Below are 25,496 nucleotides of genomic sequence, written 5' to 3' on the forward strand. Positions count from 1 at the left end.
ATTTGTACCACTGCATCAAACTTAAACTTGTCCTTTGTAAAACCTCTTGTTCTCAGTTTACATGAGGGAATTAAGTAAGGTAATATAAGGTGTCTAATGAAATGCAGAGTATTTACTAATGAAATATGACTTCCTTTAGCTTCATTTTTTTAAAGCTACATTCCACATTACTTCAATATCTATCTCTGAGGAATTTAAAAGTTATTTATACAGAAGTAAGTCTATTTGCCGATAACCCTTAACAGAAAAATTCACAAGTGTAGCCTTATTAAACAGCAAACTTCAGCTATCAGAGTGAGAAATAAAGTGAAGGAACAGTTTATATAAGCATCACTCCAACTGGGAATGTACAGATCACCTAAAATGCATCACAGACTCTACTACACATATTCTATGTGTTGACTCATTTAATCTTCAATATAAATAGTTCACTGTGGAAGGTGGGACTTAGAGATGCTATCCAACTCGATCCACATCACAAAAAGTGTGCATGGTGAAGCTGGAAGTCAACATCAGTTCTACTTGTCTAACTACAGAGTAAGGCAGAATTATAATTCTAAAACCCTTAACACCATCACACCTCCTAGCATAACGCCTTGCACCAATCAGGAGTGATTACTGACAACTGATGACTCATCCGTGTGTATTTCCAGAGACAAATAATGAAAACAGTATAAATAGCAACAAAATCATACCAAATATTTCTGTTTATTAAAACAGGAGATAACAGGGATTAAGTCTATTTCTAAAGCAATTTGAAATTCCCATATTACAAGTTAAATTCCTCTAGTTTTCATACTTCGGAACATAATCAAGTTCTAAGTAAGCTTTAAATCTTCTCTCTTCTAATTTCCTGCCATAAAAATAAATGAAGTGTAGGTTGTAATGAAAGTTATTTTATTAGATTTCTCCTAGGCAGAGGCAGATGTTAGTTATCACTCTCTCTAGTTGAGCAGGTATTTTTCAAGCAGCTGGTGCCCTTTTCCTAGTGAGCTATTTGCAAGTGTTCCCAGTAGCCTTTATAGTACTGCAATCCTGAGAAAGTTCAGAGCACACAAACAAATTTAAGTCTTTAGAAGGGAAAAAATGGTAGTATTTCCCTTCAAGTAAGATCTAGCTATTTCATATATATGAATTTTAGGACACTTTCATAATAAGTAAACATTGTTGTTTAATCACATAATTTAAATAATTGCTGGGAGTCACAAATAAATTAAAAAATCTGTTATTTATAACTTTATAACAAAGCTTAAACATTTATTGACCCCCCCAAAACAGAAGATAGTATACATAGAATATTTTTCATACATACCAGATTGAATGCATCAAAATCCTTAATTACTTTTGAGAATAAGCCAAGAAATTTTTAATTTTTTCTTACAGTTTCATAGTAATATTTTAGGTAATACTCTAATACATAAAATAATGGCCCTCCTAAGAGTGATGGAGTTTTTATAACAAATATATCATTTCAGAGTTTCTATATAAAAAGTCACATGGATAAGACATAATCTTCAACATTTTATAGGAGGCCCACACAATCAAGAACTGTTCCTTTTTCTGTGTACCCCACACCAGCTCTGTTATAAAAAACATGGCTGTCCTGGCCAGTGTCGCTCAGTTGGTTGGAGCGTCATCCCATAACCGAAAGGTTGTGGGTTGGATCCCTGGTCCAGGTGCATTTGATCCCTGGTCCTGGCACTCACAGGAGACAACCAACCGATGCTTCTTTCTTGCATCGATGTTTCTCTCTCCCCCTTCCTTTCTTTCAAAATGCAATGAAAAAAAAAGTCCTCCGGTGAGGATAAAAAAAATTTAAAAACATGGTTAAGTTCATTATCACTGTTCAAATAAAGCCCAATTCCCCCAGACTACAACAAACAACTCAAGGCTCATGTTCTCCAAGAAATCTTCATTAGCAATTATAGCCTGCATTGCTCCCTCTGTCCTTTGTATAAGATTAAATCCAAACTACTGATTTTTACTCAGTTCACTCCACACTATTTTGTTGGTAAATACTTAACACAGATGCCTTCTGATGTTCCCAACTATGATGCAAGGTCACTGAAGACGAGGGGACACCCTCTGTTTCTTTTTTTCGATTTTTTTTGTTACTTAATAATGTCTGCCAGGTTAAGGGGCATGGAAAAATGTAAATTCCTTTTTTCTCCCGTAATGTCTTTTGGTTGATGATGTTAAGCAGACAACAGAATGGGAAAAGAGTTAATGAATAAGAGGTTAAAAAGAAAGCTTTATCTAGGAACACCATGGTAACAATGAAAAATGCTAAGGGACAGGGAAGATCTTAAAAGCAGCCAGAAAGAAAAGCTTACTTGAAAACAAATCATAATTAGACTGATTACAGATTTCTCAAAAGCAAAAAGCAGATGATATAACTCCATATTTAATGCACTAAGATAGAATGCGATAAATATCTTTAATGTGCTAAGAGAAATAATTATAAACACAATTCTATCATCAGTGAAAATATCTTTCAACAATGATAAAACAAAGACATTTTAGATTAACAAAAATTAAGAGATTATTGCCACCACCAAATTCTTATTAAAGAAAACTCAGGCAATGAAAAGGCACAGAACATGAAAACATTAGATGGAATTTAAAAACTAGTAAAATAAATAGGCAAATCCGAATAGCTACTGTCTGTAAAATAATAGTAACAGTAATAAAAGTATCTATTGTAAAAACTAAAACAAGTAGACTAAAATACATGATAAAAATATCAAAGAAGTAGAAAGAGACTGGAATTTAAAAGTTTGAACAATGTTATTGTGTAATAATGTTTTTAGATCTAGTCAACAATCAGAAAAGACAAAAATAAAATCTGACAACCCCCCACCCCCAAGCTTCCAGATATCTAACTATGGAGGAATGAAGTTTAGATAACAGCACTGTTCTGGGGTTTCTCAGTCTTGGCATTATTGACACTTTGGGAATTCTTTGTTGTGAGAGGCTGCCATGTACACTGTAGACTGTTCAACAGCATCCTTGTTTCTATTTACTAGGTCCCACCAGCACCCTCCTGGTTGTGGCAACCAAAAATGTCTCCACACACTGCCAATGTCTTCCTTCTGTGGCGGATGTTGGGAGGGGCCAATGAGAACTGCCCAAGGAGAACTGCTACTGCAGGCAGGGTGAGAAAAGGTGGGGTGGGGTCAACTCCTTTTTTTTTTTTTTGTCATATTGTTTATGACCTTACTTTTCCAATAATTTGTAACTGTGAATACAGGATTTTTTCCTTCATTGGACAATGACTTATCTTGGGATGCAATTGGCTATTAACCTCCTTCAGAAAGAGGTAGGAAAACAAACCTTTTGACTTGCTGTGATTTCCAATTTCCAGAGTTATCTGCTGCTTTTGGTTTAAAAAGAAAATAAAATCCACAGATAAATACTGAAGGTTCTGTTAAAACATAGGATTCTGTGAGCTTTTGGGGAGTAATAATTCTTATCTCTATTAGCTTCATGTCCTACTTCATTCCCTTAGAGTTGAGTTTCTCCATTTGGGGGAGATATTTTTATTGTAAAAAGATAATGAGAGAGAGGGAGAGAAAGCGATTGAGGACGGGGATGGGGGGAGAGAGTTGATAGCTCCAGAGATCTGCAGAGAGTCTCCCTCAAGTCTCTAGGTGAGTACTGAACAGCACAGTATATGAGAAAAACACCCAAGGTAGGAGAAAGAACTCTGTGAATAGATTAGAGGAAGCAAACTCAAACCTCACCACACAGGGTCTGGAATAGCTCCTGTTCTCAGGAGCCGTAGTGGAAAACCTCTGAACTAACTGGGAATTAGAGTACTTGGAAGAGCGTTTCCTCAGGAGAGGGATAAAATTAGACCTTACGTCTACACTAAATGCTGCTCTGGTCTATTTAGGAAATTTTAAAAGCGAGACCTGAAAACCTCAAATTGATCTGAAGTATTTTAAGTATGTCCCAGAAGAAAAATTCAAGAATATTTATAAGAATACAAAAGTATCCAATATTCAACATGTAAAATCACAATGTCTGGTAGTTGATCAAGAACGACAAAGTATACTATTATAAAAAGAAAAAATAATAAGAAATATTCATCAATTAAAATCAATCCAGAAATACTACAAATGAAAGACTCTTCAAGAAGCTAGAGCAAGGGCCGGCATATACGGCCCGAGGGCCAAAACTGGCCAGAAGCCTATTTTTATTTTATTTTATTTTTATTTTTATGGCCGATAAGCTAAGACTGGTTATCACATTTTGAAAGGGTACTTTAACAAAAAGGAAGCCAATCATGACTATGCAGCAGGGCCCCTCGGCTCCACAAATGACTGCATAGTTAGAGACACGGAAGAGATCCGAAGAACCCAAATAAAGCTTCTAGAGATTAAGCTACAATGAATGAGACTAAAAAGTACACTGGATGGGATTAGCAACGTTTTAGACACTGCAGAAGATGAGTGAAGTCGAAGACAAGGTAACACAAACTGCCCAAAATGAAACATGAACTAAAAAAAAAAAAAAAAAGGAAGAAAAAGGAAAATGTTGAAAGAACATCAGTAAGCTGCATGACAACTTCAGAAGGCCTAACGCATCTCACTTTTCCAGTAATTTGTCATTGTGAGAACAGAACTTTTCCTTCCTTGGAAAATGACTTATCTGGAAATGCAATTATTAGCCTCCTTCAGAGAGTTCCTGAAAAGGGGGAAAGGAAAATAAAAATCTTTATTTTATGAAAAAGAATGGCTGGTAATCTCCCACATCTGATGAAAACTATAAACCACAGACCCAAGACGCTTAACCAATGTCAAGCACACACACACAAAAAAGAAAATCACATCACAGCAGTGATAGACAGACCTAAGTTGGCTGTCAAGATTTCCTTCCTAATAATCCCTACTACCTACTCCATGGTATAAACAGCCTGCATAAACCTCAGAACTTTGAATACAATGGATTTACTCATTGGATTAGGTTACACTACATGAAACGTTGACCTTTACACATAGGGGATTGTCTGGGCGAGTCTGACCTACTCATATGAATCTTTTAAGGTCAGGGAGGTTTTTCAGCTGCAAGGGAAAAAAATCAGATTTAGAGCACATGAGGGCAGCGGGGTGGGGAAGAACGATGGGGGAAAAACTGGGACAGCTATAACTGAACAATAAAAACACACACACAAGGAATTCAATGTGGCAGTCTTTAGAAGCTAAGAATGACCAACAGCACAGAAATGCGAACCTCAGTTCTATAACTGCAAGGAAATGGATTTGGCCACCAACCTGAACGAGCCTGGAAAGGAATCCTTCCCCAGAGTTTCCAGATAAGAGTTCGGCATGTCCAACAGCATGATTTTGCCCTTGAGAAACCCTGAACAGAGAACACAGTCAAGCCCACCCAAATCGAACCTCCAGAACTATGAGATGATAAATGGACATTTTAAGAATCACTACATTTTTGGTAATTTCTTATACAATAACAGAAAGCTAGTATTAAGTCACATCATAATCAAACTGCCTAAAACCAGTGATAAGGAGAAAACCTCAAAAATCAACCAGAAAATAAAAGACGTATTTCAAAGAGAGGAAGATAGGAATGAGAGCATACTTCTCATTAGAAACAATTTAAGCAAGAATTCAGCCCTGGCCAGGTAGCTCAGTTGGTTAGAGCATCACCCCGATATGCCAAGGTTTCAGATTTGATCCCCAGTTGGGGCACATACAAGAATCAACCAATGGATAATAAATAAGTGGAACAACAAATCAATGTTTCTCCCTCTCAAATCAACAAATAAAATTTTAAAAAAGAAATACAACACAGCTACATCTGTAAGTGCTGGAGGAAAAATTGTCAACTTAGAATTCTCTATCAAGTGGAATATCTATTTTTCAAGAACAAAGACAAAATGAAGACATTTTCAGACATACAAAGCCAAAAGAATTTATCACAAACAGACCTGTACTACAACAAGAGAATACCAGATAGAAATCTAGATCTACAAAAAGGCATAAAGGGTACCAGCCAGGTACACAAATATAAAAAAACTGCTTGTTGTTATTATTTCTGTATCTTAAAAGACTGCCACAGGGAAAAAAAAGACTAACGTATTATGGGGCTTACAAGAGATGGAGAAATAGTCTACATTTACATGTTTGTTACTCATTTGCTCGTTCTGGTGGTAATAAGTACTAAAAAATGTGACAAATAGATCAGCAAAAAGAATTAGAATTTTCATGTTTCCAATTGCTAGGTATGTATCAAGGGAAATTAGACTTTGTTAAAATGATTAGAAATTTAATTTGTGCTATATTGTTTCATTTTTTCATGAAGTTTGTGAAATCTTCTTTGCTAAGATCTTTATTAGTGTGAAAAACATTGTAAACTCACTTTTCGGCTTTAAACTTATATTTGTTGTTACTTCTTACTACCATCTCTTAAAAAGACAGTGAGTGGTTTAAGGCCCTGGTCCTGATGAATTGCTTGACAGTGTAATAAGCAGCCTGTGGGATGTTTCAGAAAAAGGCTTTTTATGTGGGAGCAAGTCCAGGTTTTAGCAGCATTTCATCCTGTTCAAGTTGAGCTCATTAAAAAGATCCATACCCTGAAGTATTTTTCTGGATTCTTCTTTAGTTTTCTTGTCTTTATAATCTGAATGAATCAAACTGTATCAATAAACCCTTTAACTATAGGATCCTCAGGTTCAGAGGACAAAGTAAAATCAAAGGAAAAGTAACATCTTTTTTCTTTTCTGATTCTATTTGACTTTTTCCAAACTCTCAATCTTGAGAAAACTGCAGATGTCAATAATTACAATAACTGGTTTCTTTAGTTTCTATCAATTAATTAGAAACTCCTCTAGATGTCTTGATACAGTGAGTATGATAAACAGGTCTTCCTGATCTTGTTTGGTAGAATCCAATAGTAATGCACATGTGTTTGGAATGAAAGAATAGCTGAATAGCATAAATAAGCACAGAAGTAATTTATTTAGCAAATATAATCTCCAAAGTAATGATAAGGCTTTTTATTTTATCCATACTCTGATCTCACAGTGTCAGTTTTCATCATTACACTCATCATTTTAAGCTAACACGTTAGCGAAAAAAATGTATTAAGTAATGAACACTCTTCAAAACGTTTCATATATATTAACTAATTTAATCCTCATAATAAAACGATGAGGTAACTGCTATTCTCCCAATTTTACAAATGAAACACTAGATTGCAGAGTCAAGTCAAACTGTCAGCCTGGATTCAGAGGCCCCGCTCCAAACCGAACAGATACGCTGCCGCCTCCACTTAACAAGCACAAACCGTTTCCTTTTCTCTTACTGCTGGTCTCAATAAATGGCACTCTCACTCATCCAGGCTGCCTTGGATGAGTCTTTCTGGAGTCTTTCTCCACTTCATCCCCTCCATTTAATGTCATCAGATCTTCCATATATTAGTAGCTAAATTATTCTTCATTGTCCTATTTTTCATATAGGTGGCCACTTTCTTAACTCAGGCTTGGAGCGTTTCTCTCTTTAACTCCTGCAGCGGCTCTATTCTCTACTTTAGACTTTGCGTTGCAACCAGGGCAACCCCTCTAAGTGAAAAAAAATGCATAATTTACTCTGTTTTTTTAAGCCCCTTTCAGGCTCTATTTTTCTTTTTTCTTTTTTTTCAGATTTTATTTCTTTTTAGAGAGGGGAAGGGAGGGAGAGAGTGAAAGAAACATCAGTGTGCGGTTGCCTCTCGTGCACTCTCTACTGGGGACCTGGTCTGCAACCCCAGCATGTGCCCTAGACTGGGAATTGGAACTGGTGACCCTTTGGTTCACAGGGTGGCACTCAATCCACAGAGCCACACCAGCTAGGGCAATTTACTCTATTTTTAAGAAGAAATTATTTCCCACAGTATTGAGTCTAAACCTCTTAGCATGATTTTCAAAGCTCTTCGTGTGTAAACTCAGTCTCTTTTCAGACCAACTTACTGCCACTGTACACTTACATCGTACATGCTAACAATACCGAAACACTTGCTTCCGGAAGGCCACATACTGCTTCATGGTGCACCCTTTGCCTAAGATTCACCCCACTGCCCTCTGCCTGCCTGGCAAAATCCTATGCCCTCACATTCACCTCCAGTGAAGGCTTCTGTGAATTCATTAGTCTGCCTTCTCTGAGCTGCCACGGCATCTTTGCAACATACCCCACTGTATCAGTTATTTCCATGGACATGGTGTGGAGCAGACACACTACATTGAGTAACTGAAGGCAGAGATAATACATTTTTTGTAATTTCCCCCGGAACCTAAACTGTGAGCATGGGGTTCAAGAAATTGGGGTGATAGAAAACCTCAGATTCTGTACATTCACATTTTATAGGACTCAACTTTCTTAACTTCTCAAATGAAACATTATGTGCATCTTTTTATACTACCTTTCCAAACCAAATATTACAGTTGGGTCAGTACTCCATTTTTGCTGAATAACACTCTATTGGCTATTTTACAAACATACCCCCAAATAGGAAAACAGAAAGAAATCAACTTATTTAACACCAACAGAAAGCAAACCTGACTGACTTACTCAAACTATCAAAGACGTAGCTATGCCTGCTTAGCATCTTTCTTATTCTCCATTTTAAGGTAGTAACAGCATACACCTTTCTTTTGGGAAATTCCTCCTTGACTCCCACTGGCTCCTGAGGGGCTGACAAGGAGGATACACAAGACAGTAGGCATGGTCAGTAAGAGCCCCACAATCCCACCACCAGGAAGGAAGTTGGTTCAGAAATGAACTGGTGACCAAAGTCAGAAAATCAGAGTGAATCCCAGGAGGTTTTTTCTGGCAGAACGTGTGGAGAAAACCCTCTTGACTTTTAGGGTTAGGGTATGGGGAAGCAGATATGTTTGGAGTTCCTGTCAAACATACTTCCCTGGCTATAGGAGGAAAGTCTATCTGGGGGTCAGGGATGAAAGTACCAAAGGAATAGAAAGGGGGCAGTAGTGGGGGTAAAGGAGAGGGAGGAAGAGATAATGGGGAAGGGAAAGGGAAAAGGCAGATGGAGAAAGAAAGAGAGAGAGAAAGACAGAGGACAAGTTCTGATGACATCATATGAACCTATCTATCCAGCTGGGTACATAGATAGCTTTACTCCAGGACACTCCAGTTAGGAAAGTCAGTAAGTTGCCTCCTTTGCCAAAGCCTGCTTTGACTGTGATTTCTCTAACTTCCAAATGAATGAGTCCTGACTCATACAGAGCTCTATCTAATTTTTTTTACATTATTACCGTTCCAAGAAAGTACAAAACCCATTTAACAGCATTTCTGTACATCATTTTATAATTTTAAATCCTGCTTCTCTTTTTAATGAAATTATAGAAGTAAATTAAGAAGGCAGGACAAATTTATCCAATGTAACATTTGGCCAGGGAAAAGACATAAAAGCACTTTATCTAGAGTTCTATAGGGCTGTTAGGAATAACCTGTAGTTATGAATCTCAGTGAAAAGAGAAAGATACCATCTTCAATACCACTTGCCCTGGTACTTTTCTACCTTATATAAAAAAGATCCAAGTCAACACAAGCATCTACTAAACTAACATTCTATTAACACCTATGTTTTCTCCTGAGGTCTATATTAGTATTCACAGCTTATGACAACCGGTGGGACCATTATCTAAAGTGATATGGCATCAAATAATTTACTTGTATACTTAACCCACGGTATTTGTATGTATTATTCCCCAATTATTACTACTCCTGTAGAAGAGCAAATTAAAACCACAATGAGAATACACACTAACAGAATGGTTGAAATATAAATAATGTATATTAAAATATAAAGTGGCTAAAATAAAAATTTTAAATACTGACAACACCAAATACTGGTGAGTATGTGAAGTAACTAGCTCACCCTGGATTGTTGGTGGGAATATAAAATGTTACTCCATTTATAGTTATTCCACTTACAGGTTTGGTAGTTTCTTAGAAAACTAAACAGGCAACTACAATATGACACAGTAATTATACTGCTGGGCATTTATCCCAGAGAACTTACGTCCCCCCCAGATTCATAACTTAAGCCTTAACCCCAGTGTGACTATATCTGGAGACAGCACCTGTAGGGAAGAAACTAAGGTTAAATGAGGTCATCTGGGTGAGGCCCTAAACCAATAGGGCCAGTGTCATTTATAAAAAGAGGAAGTGAAACCAAACACCTGTATCTGCTCTTACAGTGAAAAAAGGCCATGTTTGGCCATAGGGACACAGTAGGAAAGCAGCTGTCGGCAAGCCAGAAAAAGAGTCCTCACCAGAAACCAAATCTGCCAGGACTTTGATCTGGGACTTTTAGCTTCCACTGTGAAAAAATCAAATTTTCATTGTTTGAGCCACCCAGGCAGCCTGAATGGACTTACACAATCCATAATATCCCCTGCCTGTAAACAATACAGATGTCCTTCAACAGGTGAAGTTCAACTGTGGTCATCCTCATCACATGTGGTAGGCAGAACAATGATCCCCAATGATGTCTAGACCCTACTCCATGGAACCTGTAAGTATATTAGTTTACATGGCAAAGAGACATTACGGTTGCAGGTGGAATTAATCTATTCAAAAACTCTTCTATAATCTAAATAAAGATGAATGTTTATTTAGAAATAAGCAGGAAAAAATAAAAACCCTGACTCATTCATTATACAGACAATGAATGGCAGTGCTTTCACATAAAAAAGTTTAGTATTAAATATAGAGAATGAAATAAACCTTCATGATGATACTGCTTATAATGACTAGTAAGATTTAAAAAGAATTACGTATATAATTATTTAATTCTTCAGGCTCTCATCCTTGGCTGCGTTACAAAACACCTATAGAGCTTCAAAAATCATCCTCAAAATATAGACATCTTGGCCCCTTCTAATAATTTATGACTAAATAAGGGCCAAACCATTTGGATTTTGAAAAAGTTCTACAGGTAATTCTAATGTACAGAATGAAACCCACTAATACAGGTTGAATCACAATTTTGGTCCACTATGAAAACTTATTGTAGAACACAACTTAAAACTGTAATAATAAAGAACTGTAAGTAGGCATAAAATGGAATACTGTATGGTAAATAAAAATAATGCTAAGTGTATATATATATATATATATATATATATATATATATATAGACATAGAAAGACATATGTAAGTATGTAAACAAGCACAAAAACAATACGTATTATTAATTCAATTTCTGTAAAACAAAATACACACGCACACATAGAGAGAGAACGGAGTTAACTTTGGTTGGCTGCGGTTGTACCTTACGCTGCTCTTTTTGCTTGCCTGTAATATTTGATTTTGCTGAATGACTGTATATGGCTCAAAAATAAAGGAACTTTCATTTGCTGACAGAAAAGATTAACTTTAAATAATATATATACTTTAACTAAACTAAAATATTTTATTTTGAGATAAAGCAAGCATGGCAAGATTTTAACAAACCGTAAATTGAGACAAAGGGTATGTGGATCATACCATCTATGTAACTTTTTCGTAGGTCTGAAATTATTTAAAATTTAAGAGTTGAAAGAAAATAAATAAAAGAAAATAATTTAGCATTTAGCTCCCCCTTCCTCAAATAATATTTTATTTTATTGTAGGCTGACCATTTGACATGTTAATATAATACATAAAGCCTTTCAAACATTTTACTTGAGTCCGTTTATACAGGTTAAACCAAATATTAGCTGGAATAACCAAAATATACATGAAGTCACAGAATTATATACACAGAAATGTACATAAGCATGTGCGTATACATAAAGAAATGTATGCATGCATGTTTTTAAATTTAAATTCCCCTACTATACATCTTTAATAACCAACTGCATGTCTCTTTATTGTATTATCTGACATATAAAAATAATTTTGCAAATACAAATCCATTCATAAACACAGCAAGCATCAAAAACATCAACTCTATAAAATGATCATCTCACCTCATCTAAGTCCTGGATATAAACTGGTTTTTCCTCAAAGCCAGCTGGCATTGGCTCACTGTAGGGAATCTTTACTTCTTCATACATCTTGTTATTCTCTCTTTGGATTCCTTCTGGCAAAATCATCTGTTAAAATTAAAATCCAACAATAATTTAAAAAATACTCTATGATATTCTTTAGTTAGCTAATTTAAAGGAAAGGAAGCCTAAACAAACAAGCAAACACAAACCCTACACACACACAAAGCATTCATGTATCAGGTATCTCATATAACAAATTAACCATATTATGTTGATGAATCTTGAACTATGTATTAATTAGATGGTATTCTGGATGAAAAATGTACTCGAGAAGGCAGGAAAAACACGCAGTATGTGATGTAAAGTTCAGTCAAAAAGCAACATATCTGCTAAAATTCAAAAATACAAGTTGCATATGTAATGAAAGAGAGAACAAGTATATTTTAAATACCTACTATGTGTCAAAGACTATATACACTGCAGTATTTCATTTTCCCTATTATTTTAAAATACAATTTAGCTCAGTATAGTCAATTACTACTGAAGTAACAAAGGAAACTGGGAAAATCTATGCGTCATTTCCTCACAATAGACGTATTTTCCAAAAGCAATCATACACCAATTTCATACCTTTGCACCAGCAATGAATGCTGATGTTCTCATGGCTTCCGCCTGGGAATCATAAACATGGGGATAACGTATTTTTTCAAAGTCCATGTCCCTCTGCCTGCTCAGAATTGGAACACTTCTAGCATTCAGGAGTGCTTGCTCTCTGCAAAAAGAAAAAGAACAGGCAACATCTGAAATTCTTGCCTTGCAATGAAAAGCACACTAAAAAAGGTCACTAATACCTATTTGAGGTAGGTTTTTATTATAAAAGAGAATAAATAAAACTATACAAAGGAAGATACTAGCAATCCTGAAATGTTCTGTATAATCACACAGGAGTCAACACATTTTTAGGTAACAGCACGCTTATAATTTTGTTTGTCACAATCCAAAGATGTGTATAAATTCCTTTTTGAACATGGGTTTCAATATTTAAAAACCAAGTGTAATAAGGCTTCCATTTAATTTTCCTCCTTTCAACTTCTAAATAACAACATGGGAAAAAGTATTTATTAAGCTAGAAAAAACCAAAAACTCAAATTTGTGCAGGCTTCAGAAATATTCATCTAATGGTATGTGTATGCATAGCATCTAAAATAGCTTTCCTATCCCAGAAAATGAGGTTTTCATACAACAAAATTCTATTCTTGTAAGAAAATGTGACTAGAAGAGTAATATAAATTATTAAAACTAAACTAAAAATGGGAATATACAAAAAGTAGCAATTACAACACAAGTATTTTTTCAACTACTGGCTTTTATTACCTTTGTATCCGCAATTCCTTAGGATCAAAGCACATAAGTCCTTCGGAAACTTCACCATCTTCTCCAGCCTTTTTCTCTCGTCTAGCATTTCTTTTTTCTTCTCGGCGATACTGTTTCATTAATTGCTTTTCTTGTTCAGACTGAATAGTGACTTGACAACCATAATTGGGTTTAGCATTTTCTCCTAAAATTTTTTTGCAACTGTCTACGAAGTAAATTGAGAACAACATGTTTTATACATTAAACCTTCATTAAAACCATTTCCTCCTCACAAAAACATAAGGTAATGCAACGCTCTAACAACTCATTTTTTTTAAATTGGAGCGTTAATTTGTACATTTTAAAGAGTGTTTTAAAATCACAATATCTAAATGATATTAAATAGTGGTTTAAGAAAAGTCAGCAGGTATTTTCTTCCTATAGACTAAACAATTTAATGTTAGAAATTCTTACGTATCAGAAACTGAACATTTGACATTATAATTTTGAAATTATTTATATAACTTCAATAAGTACAATTTTCAATACTAATTAGCATTTAGTAAACATAATAATAAAATAGATATCTTTACATATTAAAGATAACTTTTCCCAATGTAATAGGCTTTATTGTGTTAAATTATACATATGTTACTACTTATTTATACATGAAAGAAAATTTGTTAGCATCAGCTTGGGATATAGTAAGAAGATGACCAAAGCAAATTAAAAAAAAAAAAAAAAAGGTATGGTCCATCTCTTCATGGAAATACAGGTTTAAAAAAAAATGGAAGAAGGTCAAACCACTAAGAGGAACCAGGTCAATCAAATCTTAATGTTTGCAAGCTACAATTTAAATCTGTGGTTTTGTGAACTCAGGAAAATTTTTCTTCCCACAGGATTACCTTCTGTGCTTAATTAAACCTTTCCAAGTAGTAGTATCTTGGCTCACTGCAGCCCTGAAGGAACTGATATGACTGTCTCTGAAAGCAATCCACATCAATACACATTACTGTATTAAGGACCTACTAGGTTCCGGGAACTGCTAACTAGGCTAGGAAGACAATGAAGAATGAGACATGGTTCATATTCTGAAGTAGCACAGTGCAAGTTATCAAATTCCAAGATGTAATACAGAACAAGGAAGGAATTAAGCATTACATCAAGATGGGAAATTAGCTTTCTAAATTCATTTTAAGTCGAATCTTCACAATTCGCATTTATACTATCTCATTACATGACTTTGAATAAGTCATTTAAACTCTCGATCACATGAAATACGTCCTCTGTATAATGACTTTTATAAGTCTCAAAAAGGAAAGCAAGAAATAAAGACTTTCTACATCTCAAAATTATTAAATAAGATAATCCCATCTACATTAAGACTACTACATTTTGCGGCTGTGAAAAAATGTGTCTTACATATCTGACTTTCTAAGTAAGTTTTATAAACCTATTATGATTGAATTTATAACCTACTTTGTGTTAGAAAAATAATGCAGCATTCTAACAGTCTCCACATGCAGTCTGAACTAAAACTTAAACTGCAAAGTCACACAATTAGATATTAAGAGTTTTTTAAAATGTGACTAATACCATACTTATTAAAAATGAATGTCAAAGATTTTGTGGGTGAAACTAAATACTTTTGGTGACATACTAAATGCTATGTTAATATTATTAATATTTTAAACAAATGTGATAGTAACAAAATCCTAGTATACACACTTGTGATCATCCAAAAAAGGAAATTAAAAGAAGAAAATATGTCTACCTCAAGAACAGAGTTATAAAGCCACAATCAGAATACAAAGAATATGTCCTGTGAGACTGAACATAATAGGTAATAAAAAAAATCAAGTTGTAGAGCAGGAAATGCTTAAACATGTGGTTCTCCTTGATGGGTTCAGCAATGGTAGAGACTGACAAGTTGAAATGAAATGAGTAAGATTAACAGCAATTTTAACATACAGTTTTACCAAAGGACAATGTAGAAGCTTGGATCCTTTTAGAATGTAATTACAATGAATAAAAGTCTTGTATAATTACTTAAATCACTTTTACTTGACAGCATGAGCTCACTTAATTTTTATTTTATAATATAACGTGTACTAAACATATTCTACATCAGTGCTGAAAATAGAATTAGTTACAACCATCCTCAAATTAACAGTCAGTATGCTATACCCACCTACTTCCGCCCTACCTTACATTTCCTGCTTATAAGAACAGAGATAAAGTAGGGTGGTGTATATCTGGATAAAGAAGATTCAGAGAAAATCAGTATGAAAGCTAGAAAATGCTATATGGCAAGGATCTGTGCTCTCTAAGACCATGACTTGAGGGACTAAAAAAAAGGATGGAATGCGGTTGCCATACTAAGGTAGCTTAATTAAAAAAAAAAAAAATAGAATTTGGTATATTTGAGAGGATTTTAAAGGCTTATTAACATAAAACTGTATCAAAATATATAAATGGATGAGAATACTGATAAAGTAACAAGAATCCAAAGAACCCTTCAAGAGTATTGCATCTCCCCAAAAATAATTTTTTTAAGGAGAATCATGTTTAATGCATGGACAGAGAAAACTCTACTTAAAAAACAAAGAAACTTAAACTATGTGGGTTGTGAGCTTCTTTCCCACAGAGCTTTGAAAAAGTTAAAAGTCTATTTGTGTAAATGCCCCTGATTTTCTATAGTATAATTATTATTCTTCATAGCAACATTAATAATCATCCAGCATAGACTAAAAGAGTAAAAGCAGTTTGAGTAGAAAATATTTCAAAGCAGACTGATGGGTTAAAAGGTATGGTGGCTTCTAAAAAGTAGAATAAGATTTCTGTAAAAATGTTATACAAACGGTAACATAAGGAAACTGAAAAACAACAGTAATTCAGGTCATCTACACTGCAGGGGTGTCCAACCTTTTGGCATCTCTGAGCCGTAATGGAATAAGAGTTGTCTTGGGCCACACATTAAATACACAAATACTAACAAAAACTGAAATACTAGCAAAAAAAAAAAGGTTCATGCAAAATTTTCGTGACAACCGCCACCACAGATAAGCAAAGAAGTCCTCACGCAATAACTCTAATTATGCAGCAGCCCTTTCAATAATCTTTTAAAATCATTAAATCATTAAAATCATATAGAAAATGTACATATCTAAGTACATATCTAAGTAATAAAACTAAGTAATGTTTTACGTAAATTTACAATTTTGTGTTGGGCTGCATTCATAGCTATCCTGGGCCGCATGCAGCCCTGCGGGTTGCAGGTTGGACCCCCTGATTTACAGTTTCCTAAGAGTATGTGAGCTGGACTGATTTTGAAAGTTTTCTTAATAAATTACACTATTAAAAGTTAAGTATACCAGAAGCTAATATAATATTGAATGTCAACTGTAACTGAAAAATAAAAAAAAGTTGGATGAATTTTAAAAAGGTGAAAGCAAGTATCTCTATATTAACAGAAGGCTGACAAAATGAACACCGAATTCTTAGAATTTATATCACAAGATTAGATATTTAAACTCATTCCTTTTCATCTGGCAGATACCCATTTTAAACGCTTCTAAACCCCACTGGCTTACTGCAATAAGCAAGGTGGTTTGTAAGTCTTCAATACACTTAAAAAACCAAAGACCTGTAGAGATACAAAGTGGCTCATTTCAATTCTTCAAAGTTTCCACAAATCTCAAAGCAACTCAAAGCAACCATCAGAAATCAAAAGTATGAGATAAAGGAAATCAGTAAGAAGTTCTCTGCATAAACCCAGGCTGTTTTTATAGTTTCCTTTTTGTGCCATACTGATAAATGTAAGGAAAAGGTGACATAATATAGAAGAAGTATAAATGTTGATGAGTTTGAAGAAGGGTGTTTAATTTCTTCTGTTCATACACTAAAAAAAAAATCCAAACAGTATTAAGGCTATCAAAAAACATGCAGATGAAGGTAAGAAATTCAGTTTTTCTATTTATCATTTAAAACCTGACTTTGGCATCACTTGTGCCATAGAAGTCAATTCTTTTTTATAATTTTGGCTTCCTGCACAACTCTCTCTAATTCTGGATTTTAAAATATATGTAATATATGACAATATAAATGTTCAACTTGCTAAGTGTGGTAATTACATTGAACTGGGAGACTGTTGCTGTTCTTGCATGTACAAACTGAAGATTTTACATTGAATTATTAGGATATCTACAACCTCCAGTCATGGTTCAGCAAAAACTTTAAATGTAGGTATATTTGTGTGTACGTGTGCACGGGCATGCAAGTGTGTAGAGAATTATTATCAGCAAAGAGAAAGGGGGGAGCGAAAGCAAAATGTTAATGACTGGTAAATCTACATGAAAGGCATGTTCATTGGACAATCCTTGTACTTTTGAACAGTTTTGAAAGTTTTCCAAATAAATAGTTGGAAAGAAATTATAACACTACTTGGCCCGCAGTAACTATTACACATATTTGCTTTAAAAAAATGTTGTCTATTCAAATCATCTACTTAAAAAAAATGCCACACCTAAACATAAACAGAATCTTTGGCACTCCACCGTTTTTTAGGGCACTGATATATGTTTAAAAATCCTCAATATCTAAAATCTACTTTAAAAGGATGGTAAATTATATAGCATACCAAATGATATTAAAAGTATATTAAATTAAATGATATTAAAAACATTTGCTAATCAATAAATTTTTCCTTTAAATTAGAAATACCACTATATACTTTCTTACCTTGAAGAGCCTGCAACTTATGATCATTTGAAGAATTAAGAAATCTGTCCACAATTGTAATTCTGTTCTGGAGGAGTTTCTCAATAAGTTCAAGTCCATCCGGTCCCAGCAGTTCAAATAGCTTATGAAAGAGTGAAAATCAAAATATGTTACCTCAAAATTAACTTTTTGAAGTTATTAATACCCTACTCAGCTGAGGTGGGACACCAAACTAATACAGAAGTGCCCCAAAATTACTTAGAAAGCAAATAGTTTTACACAATAACTTAGGAAAGAAAGTAACTTTTCACATTGCTAAGGACCTTTTGACTTTATAAAGGCTATCTGCAACTATATAATTAAAGAACATGACAATTTTTAAAATTATGATTTATATGTAAAACCCTAGATCACAGAATATCAAATCTTATATATGGTTTTTCATGACATAACCAAATAAAACTCTAAAATTAATTTGCTTTTTTAACATATTATTCTGGTTTTCCCAAATAGAGTACCATTTTTCTTACAACTTACTACATAACAGTTATCATTTTAGAGTTAAAGAACTATTAGAATATTTCAATGAATCACACAAACTTTTAATGCTTAGTAATTATTTTATTAAATTTTGTTTGATTAAATTATTTTACCAGTAATTAATTTTTAATGTTTATTAAATCTGAAATCTGAAACACAGTACTGCAAGTGCTTTATGTTACTTTATAAAAAGTTTCCACGCATATCCTACCCAACTATGCAGAGCAGTTGCCAAAGATTAAGTTGGGTCCAGAATGACAGAATGAGTTTTACTATTAAGAGATTTTCAATTACAAAAGTGTAAAATAATTGTTCCAGAAAGCCTATAGGTTTCCTCAATAGTTTTTTTCTCCTGTCCAGAAATGTTATATTCTAATTTTGCATGTGAAGATTTTACATTAACCAAATTCTAACTGTTCTCAGAGATTCCACACAAACAAAACCAGAATCAAAAGTAGAAATTTACATTGAGCATATGAGACATTAAATATTTAATAATTTATTCCTGCTGCTCATTTTACTGACATTATCCACACACAAGGCCACCCTACTTCTACCAGCCTCCAATCAAGGAACAGCCTTTCCTTGGGCAGAGCATCATGGAAAAACACTGGGCCTCAATCACTCTCATCCTGGTTCACAAAGCCAGGCAAGCCAAGAACTTAGCTTATTGCCTCCCCCTTCCATCAAGTATTCAGCTCCTAAAGCAAGGCTGTTACTTGCAGAGAAGCTTTCCATTGTCTCCACCTTTAGCTACAGAGTTCAGCCTCAGAGATCTTGCCTGGGGGAGAACTGTGCCATAAAAGAATAGGGAAATGTCTAAAACAGAAAGCAGATTAGTGGTTGTTTAGGGATGGGGTGGAGAGGGGATAGGGGAATAATTGCTAAAAATTTGGAATTTCTTTCTGAGGTGATAAAAATGCTCTAAAACTGACTTTGGTGATACTTGGACTTATCTAGATTATACAGGGGGCAAAAGTAGGCTTATATGGAAAATAGTAACTAATAAATAATGATGTAAGAATAAACTCCATTTCATGTACTCACAACTGTAAACCTACTTTTGGCACACCCTGTACATCGACAAAGCTATTTTTTAATCTATGAACCAAAATGACTTAAAATATTAAAAATAACAAAAAATCACTCCATATTGAAAGATAAAGATTAAATATACTTTTCCCAATAAGCATTTTAACTGAGTGTTTTGAATTGCTTGCTGTTAGACTCAAGCCCTGCGATTAATGTTAAGGGTGATATTAAAGAACCAGCAAACTCAAAATAAATAATTGCAATATATACCTACAGTGACTGCATTTTGTCACATATAATGCATTCTTGTGTATAATGAGCTCTTGTGTATAATGCGCACCCATGCTTTAGCACTACCCATGTATAATGTGCATCCTTATTTTTCCCTCAAAAATGTGGGCATACAAGTGCACATTATACATGGCAAAATACGGTACTTCCGCTCACAAACACTCCAAACAAACAGGAAATGCTCTCTACAAGCAACATGAAACATCCTTTTTATCTAACCAACTCTCAAAGAATGTGCACATTCTTAAACTGAGACCATTCCCTCCTTAAGAAAATAATCTCTCATGGCAGAGTTACCTTTATATATATTCTTTGCTACTTAAACTATTGGTTTAAGGTTACTTAAACTATAATTCATTGTTCACACATAATAAATTAGAGATTCTAGTTAAAAATTTTGTCCACACCATAATTTTAAGACACAGCAGTATATTTGGAAGATAACTTCTAGTGTAACATCAGAAGCACAAGATCATAGCACAAAGAGCAGAGTTTTTCTTAAAAATAACACACCCAAGACCTAGCAATGGGAGAAGGAAGCTCATTTGCTCTGAATAGCAGAACTTCCATAACTGTAAGACAAAGAATCCCCACCAAAATCCTGAGATCAGCTGCCGTCAGATTTAGAGCAATCCTAAAATGATGCTTTCCCTAACATTCGCCATTTTTATGCACGTTGAGAGCAGGTGCAGTTCTCATTCGAAATCTGCACTACACACTCATTTGGCGGTGACAGTGACTGGAAAGGTGCGGGGTCTGCATCACTGCTCTGTGCGCTGAGGCAAGTTTCAGGCGCTGCTCACAAAGTGAAAACTGGGAGGGAAATGTTATCTGTGGGTACAGAAACAGACATCAACTACAGAGTTTTAAAGAAAACAAAAAGAATGCAGGTCACAAACAATAAAAAGGCAAATTTCACTATCCCAGCTATAAATTAAGGATATGAGATTTAAAGGAGGCATAATAGGAACAGACAGGTAACATCTTTTCCTGTAGATGTTGTTAAAGCCATTATCACCGATTAGGGTACTCTACATAGACAAAGGTTCTTAGAATTCTTATTGTCATTATAAATACCTTTCCATTAAATTAAATAATTATGATCTCACCTTTAACTGGAACATAATCAACAAAAGAAAAAAGCAAACAAAATATAACCAGAGACATTGAAATTAAGAACAATCTAACAATAGCCAGAGGGGAGGGGGGAGGGGACAGTGGGGAGAAGGGTTTCAGGAACTTCTATAATGGACACATGGACAAGGAGGAGGGCAGAAGCAAGGGAGGGAGGTGGGTTTGGATGGGATGGGGGGAGTGGTGGGGAGAAAATGCAGACAACTGTAATTGAACAACAATAAAGTAATGTATGAAACAAAAAATAAAGGAAAAGATTTTTCAACAACAAAAAATTAAAGTACTTCTTCATCAAATTAAAATGATGAATTGAAACAGTCAAAAAGTTAACCAACAAACATTAGTTTGGAACATGCGCAGAGTAACTTTAAAAACATTATGTCCTTGTTTCCTACCATACTCTTTAACAGATGAATGTAGTTTGTGAATCTCTCAGCAACGGTAATCCCCACTTTCCACTATTCTGAATTAATGTAATTTTTATTCCAATAGGAAAAATGCTATACTGGATGCTATCAAATGATTACAAAATGTAAAGTAATGATAAACCTTTAAATAATATAACAGGGGAAATGATACTATAAATCCCATAAAACGGTTTAATGAAAGAGATATAATGAGTCTAAATAAGAACTATAAAGCTATTCTCAAAGTAGAATGTGTAAAGATATGCCAAGGGTTTGTGAAACCACAGGATAGAAAAATAAAAAACATACTTGGATTTTGGGTTTGCGCAAGTGCTTACAGGCAAAACATTTTACAGTAAAACACAACTCGGTTCATGTTAATGTCCTGTTTGAATCCCACTGCTCAGGTTAGTCAAAGCATGTTGAAAAAGTATTTAATCACTAAAACAGTCTTTAAAGCAAATAAAATTTCAATAATTATACAAAGTTTGTCAGTTGTATTTTTGTTTCCATCTAGTTAGTGTTACAGAATTCACTGGAAGTCAAACTTAAGTGGATCCGGAGTTCCAAAAAGACCTCTTTAAAGGAGAGAGCAACCATTCTCTGAAGCAAATAGTCAGTGGGCACTTGGAAAAACAGCCAGTGATGCACAGCAGGCACAAAATACCTTGACGGAAGCAAGGTGCCCTTTTGGATAACAATATGGCTAGGGAGATTATGGGAGTAATTTCAACATGGAAATCAGCCACTAAAAGTGTTCTTCAAGGGCTGGCCATGGCTTTGTCCTATTCAAAATGTATCAGTGATATATAAACCAGAAGACATTAGATCAAATTTGTTAAAGTGTTAATATGGTGCCTGGAAGAATCAAGATCTTAAAATTTTCCAAATAGTCCGGTATAATCTGGCCAGACCTAAGGAGAAAAGTAACAGAGATAAATATAAAAGAACCCTACAATTGGGTTTAAAAAGCTCATGTGTACAAGATGGGGAAACCTGGTCCCACAAAGAAATCCCTAAGGTAAATCCTAAAAGGGTAGACAGTTGGTTATTTGCAGGCTCAATATGAATAAAAAAATGCAATGAAAGCTAGGAATAAACTTAATTTATTAACAGTAATATGATATCTCAAACACTCCCTTTAGTATCTCAAAGGATACCACATTGACTGAACCATATGCAAGGTGCTACATTCAATTCTAATCTATAATTTTAAGGTTACAATAAAAAAGTAGAGTTGTGAAAAACAAAAGTAAAAATATCTATACAAACATTTTCAATAGCACATCTATTATTATCTGTCATTATCCATTGTTTGAAGGATACTTATTCATACATTTGATATATTCTGGCCCCATTTTCCTTGACCTTCCTTCGTGCATCATTCCACACTGCTAAATCCTCATTACCCATCTTGAAACACACTTTTCCTTTGCTGTCCTGGACACATCTCTCTTTTCATATGTATCTACCACTCTGGCCACTGCTACCTTCCTGTCTCCTCTTCAGGTTCACTTTGACTATTAAATGTTAGAGTTCCTTAAATCTTAACCCTAGGCCTTCTCTTCTTACTTTCACTCCATAGTCTCTCCTTAACTGTTTACACCCAAGCCCTTAGCTTTCATTAGCAAGCGTATGCTAAAAAGTCTTAAATACAAACATCCTTCCCAAAACTCTACTCTGAGCTCCATATACCTAATTGCCCAGTTATCATCTCCACTCGGAGGTCTCCCTACCTCTCACAATTCTAAACATCCAAAACTATCTTAGGGTTTTCCACTCCCTTCAGTTTTCTAAATGGTCTTTATTTCCATGAATGGGACTGTCTTTTTTCCAGTTACACAACTCAAAAGCCTAAAATGCATCCTTACCACCTCCTTACCCCATAGCACCCAACACCACCCCACCCCTCATCCAATCCATTATCAAATCCTCTTGTCTCAACTAGTAAACAGATTTCAAGTCTTTCTGCTTGTCTACTTTAAGTTCCCAAATCACTCAAAGGGCTTCCTGTACTTTTATCCAAACACACTTAAATCTATTCTTACATAGCAAGTGGAGTGAATTTTATTAAATGCAAGTCTGATTAATGTATAACACCTCTCCTCCATCCCATGCCAATAAACCTTCTGAAGGCTTTCCATTGTTCTAAAGATGAAGTATTGAATTGAACTGCATAAAGAACCAGAACCTCAGAATACCACAAGGTTTTAAACTAAGACTCAAAAATACTGAAGTGATGGGAGGAAGATGGCGGCAACATAGGTGGGAGCGGAAACCACTTCCACTCAGCGCCAGGGAAATACCTAGCTGATCTGAGGAGCAGAGCGAACAGCCAACAGTACTCCAGCATATACGAAGATTAGAGACCAAAGATAGAGGACATTGAAAGATCTGACGGTAAGAAGAGTGCTCAAGGACAATAAGGTCCCCGGGACCCGGGACCGCGCGGTACAAGGGCTGCAGAGGCGCCAGCCCTGGCGCAGGGGCTGCTGCAGGAGTCCTGGGAGAGGGCCAGGCTGCGCTGTGAGCAGCCAGGTGCTTGATTGGACCAGGGGGGCTTGAAAAGGAGGAATTTCTCAAAAAGAAAAAGAAAATAGAGACACTCAGGGGCTAGTTAGAGAACTCTCGGTGGTGGCCAAGGCCCCTGGCGCCCCTCCCCCCTCCGCCCCCGGACTGCGAACGGGGAACGCGGGATAAGCAGCACCGGCGCTCACCTGAGGTCCGGTTGCGCGCGGTAGCGCGCGCGCAGATTAGCGAACGGGGCCCATACGTGAAACCCCGGAGGGGCGCCCACACCTGAAACCTCCGAGATCTTTTGGAGCAGAGACTAGCTGCTCCACCCACAGACCCAAAACCTCGGAACCGAGGACCGCGTGATTCGGTCCCAGGGCGGCCCCGCCCACCCGAGAGTCTCAAGCCCCGGGCGGCTGGATCGGGCTCCCAAGCGCAGAGCCTCTGGCTCGGTGGCGGGCTGCGCGCTCACCAAGCGTAGGGCCGGCTGGGTGCGCACTTCCCAAGCACAAAGGGGCTGGCGAGAGTCGTAACACCAAGGCGGCTGAACCAGCAGCTTGCAGCGCGCCAGCCTCCCTAGCCTGGGCGGCTCGATTGGTCGGCCGGCTGCGCGCTCAGAGCCCAAATAACGTCACAAACCCGAAGCGGCTGGATTCCCCTGCTGCGCGCGCACGCGTCCGGAGCCAAAGCGGCTGGAGCGGCCACTCGAGAGTCCCAAGAACAAAGCTGCTGGATTGGCTGATCAACGGCCTGATTGCCTGCCAGGGACCACACCTACAAAACAGTGAAGAGTGTGACCCAGGAAGGAAGAAAAGTAAAACCAATCCTTCCAACCACCCCCTCCCGTTGCACAGACAGGACAACAGCAGAAATAACCTGAACGGTTTAAAGCCAACAGAAGATTTTTTTTTTTTTTTCCCCCTTTTTTTTTTTTTTTTTTTTTTTTTCCCTTTTCCTTTCCACCTGAACTCCTTCTTCCTCTCTCTCTCTTTTTTTTCTTTCATTCCTTCTTCCTCCCATCCTTTACCATTTTTATGTCTTCTTCCTGCCTTCTTTTATCTATTTCTATGTTTTAATTTTTGTTAAAATTCCTTCTTATCTTGCCTCCGATCTTTCTTTAATCCTTCTTCCCTCCTTACTCCCTTTCCTCCTTTCCTATTTCCTTTTTCCCTCCTTCCCATCTTTGGTTTTTTTTGTTTGTTTGTTTGTTTGTTTGTTTTTTCCTTTTCTTTCTCCCCCCCTTTCTATTTTTCCCACAGGTGCGACAACAAAACCTGGAGTGCTGAAAAGACTAGAGTTAGACCGTGTTAAACACATAAACGTCAGCTCAAGACCAGTGAGCACAGGAGAGTAAGGAGACAGCACCACCGAATCCCATTGGCATTCTACCATAGAAGTTCATATCATAAACCCAGGGATTCAGAACAAAGCAATTTAAGAAGCAGAGGCCAACAAGAAGAGCCTCACAAACAATGGGAAGACAAAGAAACAATTCCCAAATGAAAGGAAAG

General features: G+C 35.9%; 1 protein-coding gene across 5 annotated transcripts in view; it reads right to left on the minus strand.

Annotated features, from left to right (window-relative positions):
• Positions 1 to 25,496, minus strand: part of ASCC3 (activating signal cointegrator 1 complex subunit 3) — a 327,691-nt gene that overhangs the window by 229,614 nt on the left and 72,581 nt on the right. For all 5 annotated transcript variants that reach the window (XM_024551762.3, XM_045188637.3, XM_053914249.2 and 2 more), the window contains exons 5-8: positions 18,089 to 18,209; positions 13,370 to 13,574; positions 12,626 to 12,767; positions 11,975 to 12,100 (exon numbers count right to left, since the gene is read on the minus strand). In XM_024551762.3, the coding sequence (XP_024407530.2) occupies positions 11,975 to 12,100; positions 12,626 to 12,767; positions 13,370 to 13,574; positions 18,089 to 18,209 (594 nt within the window). The remainder of the gene's footprint in view (positions 1 to 11,974; positions 12,101 to 12,625; positions 12,768 to 13,369; positions 13,575 to 18,088; positions 18,210 to 25,496) is intronic.

Source organism: Desmodus rotundus, chromosome 11, assembly GCF_022682495.2.
Source record: "Desmodus rotundus isolate HL8 chromosome 11, HLdesRot8A.1, whole genome shotgun sequence".
Lineage (NCBI taxonomy): Eukaryota > Metazoa > Chordata > Mammalia > Chiroptera > Phyllostomidae > Desmodus > Desmodus rotundus.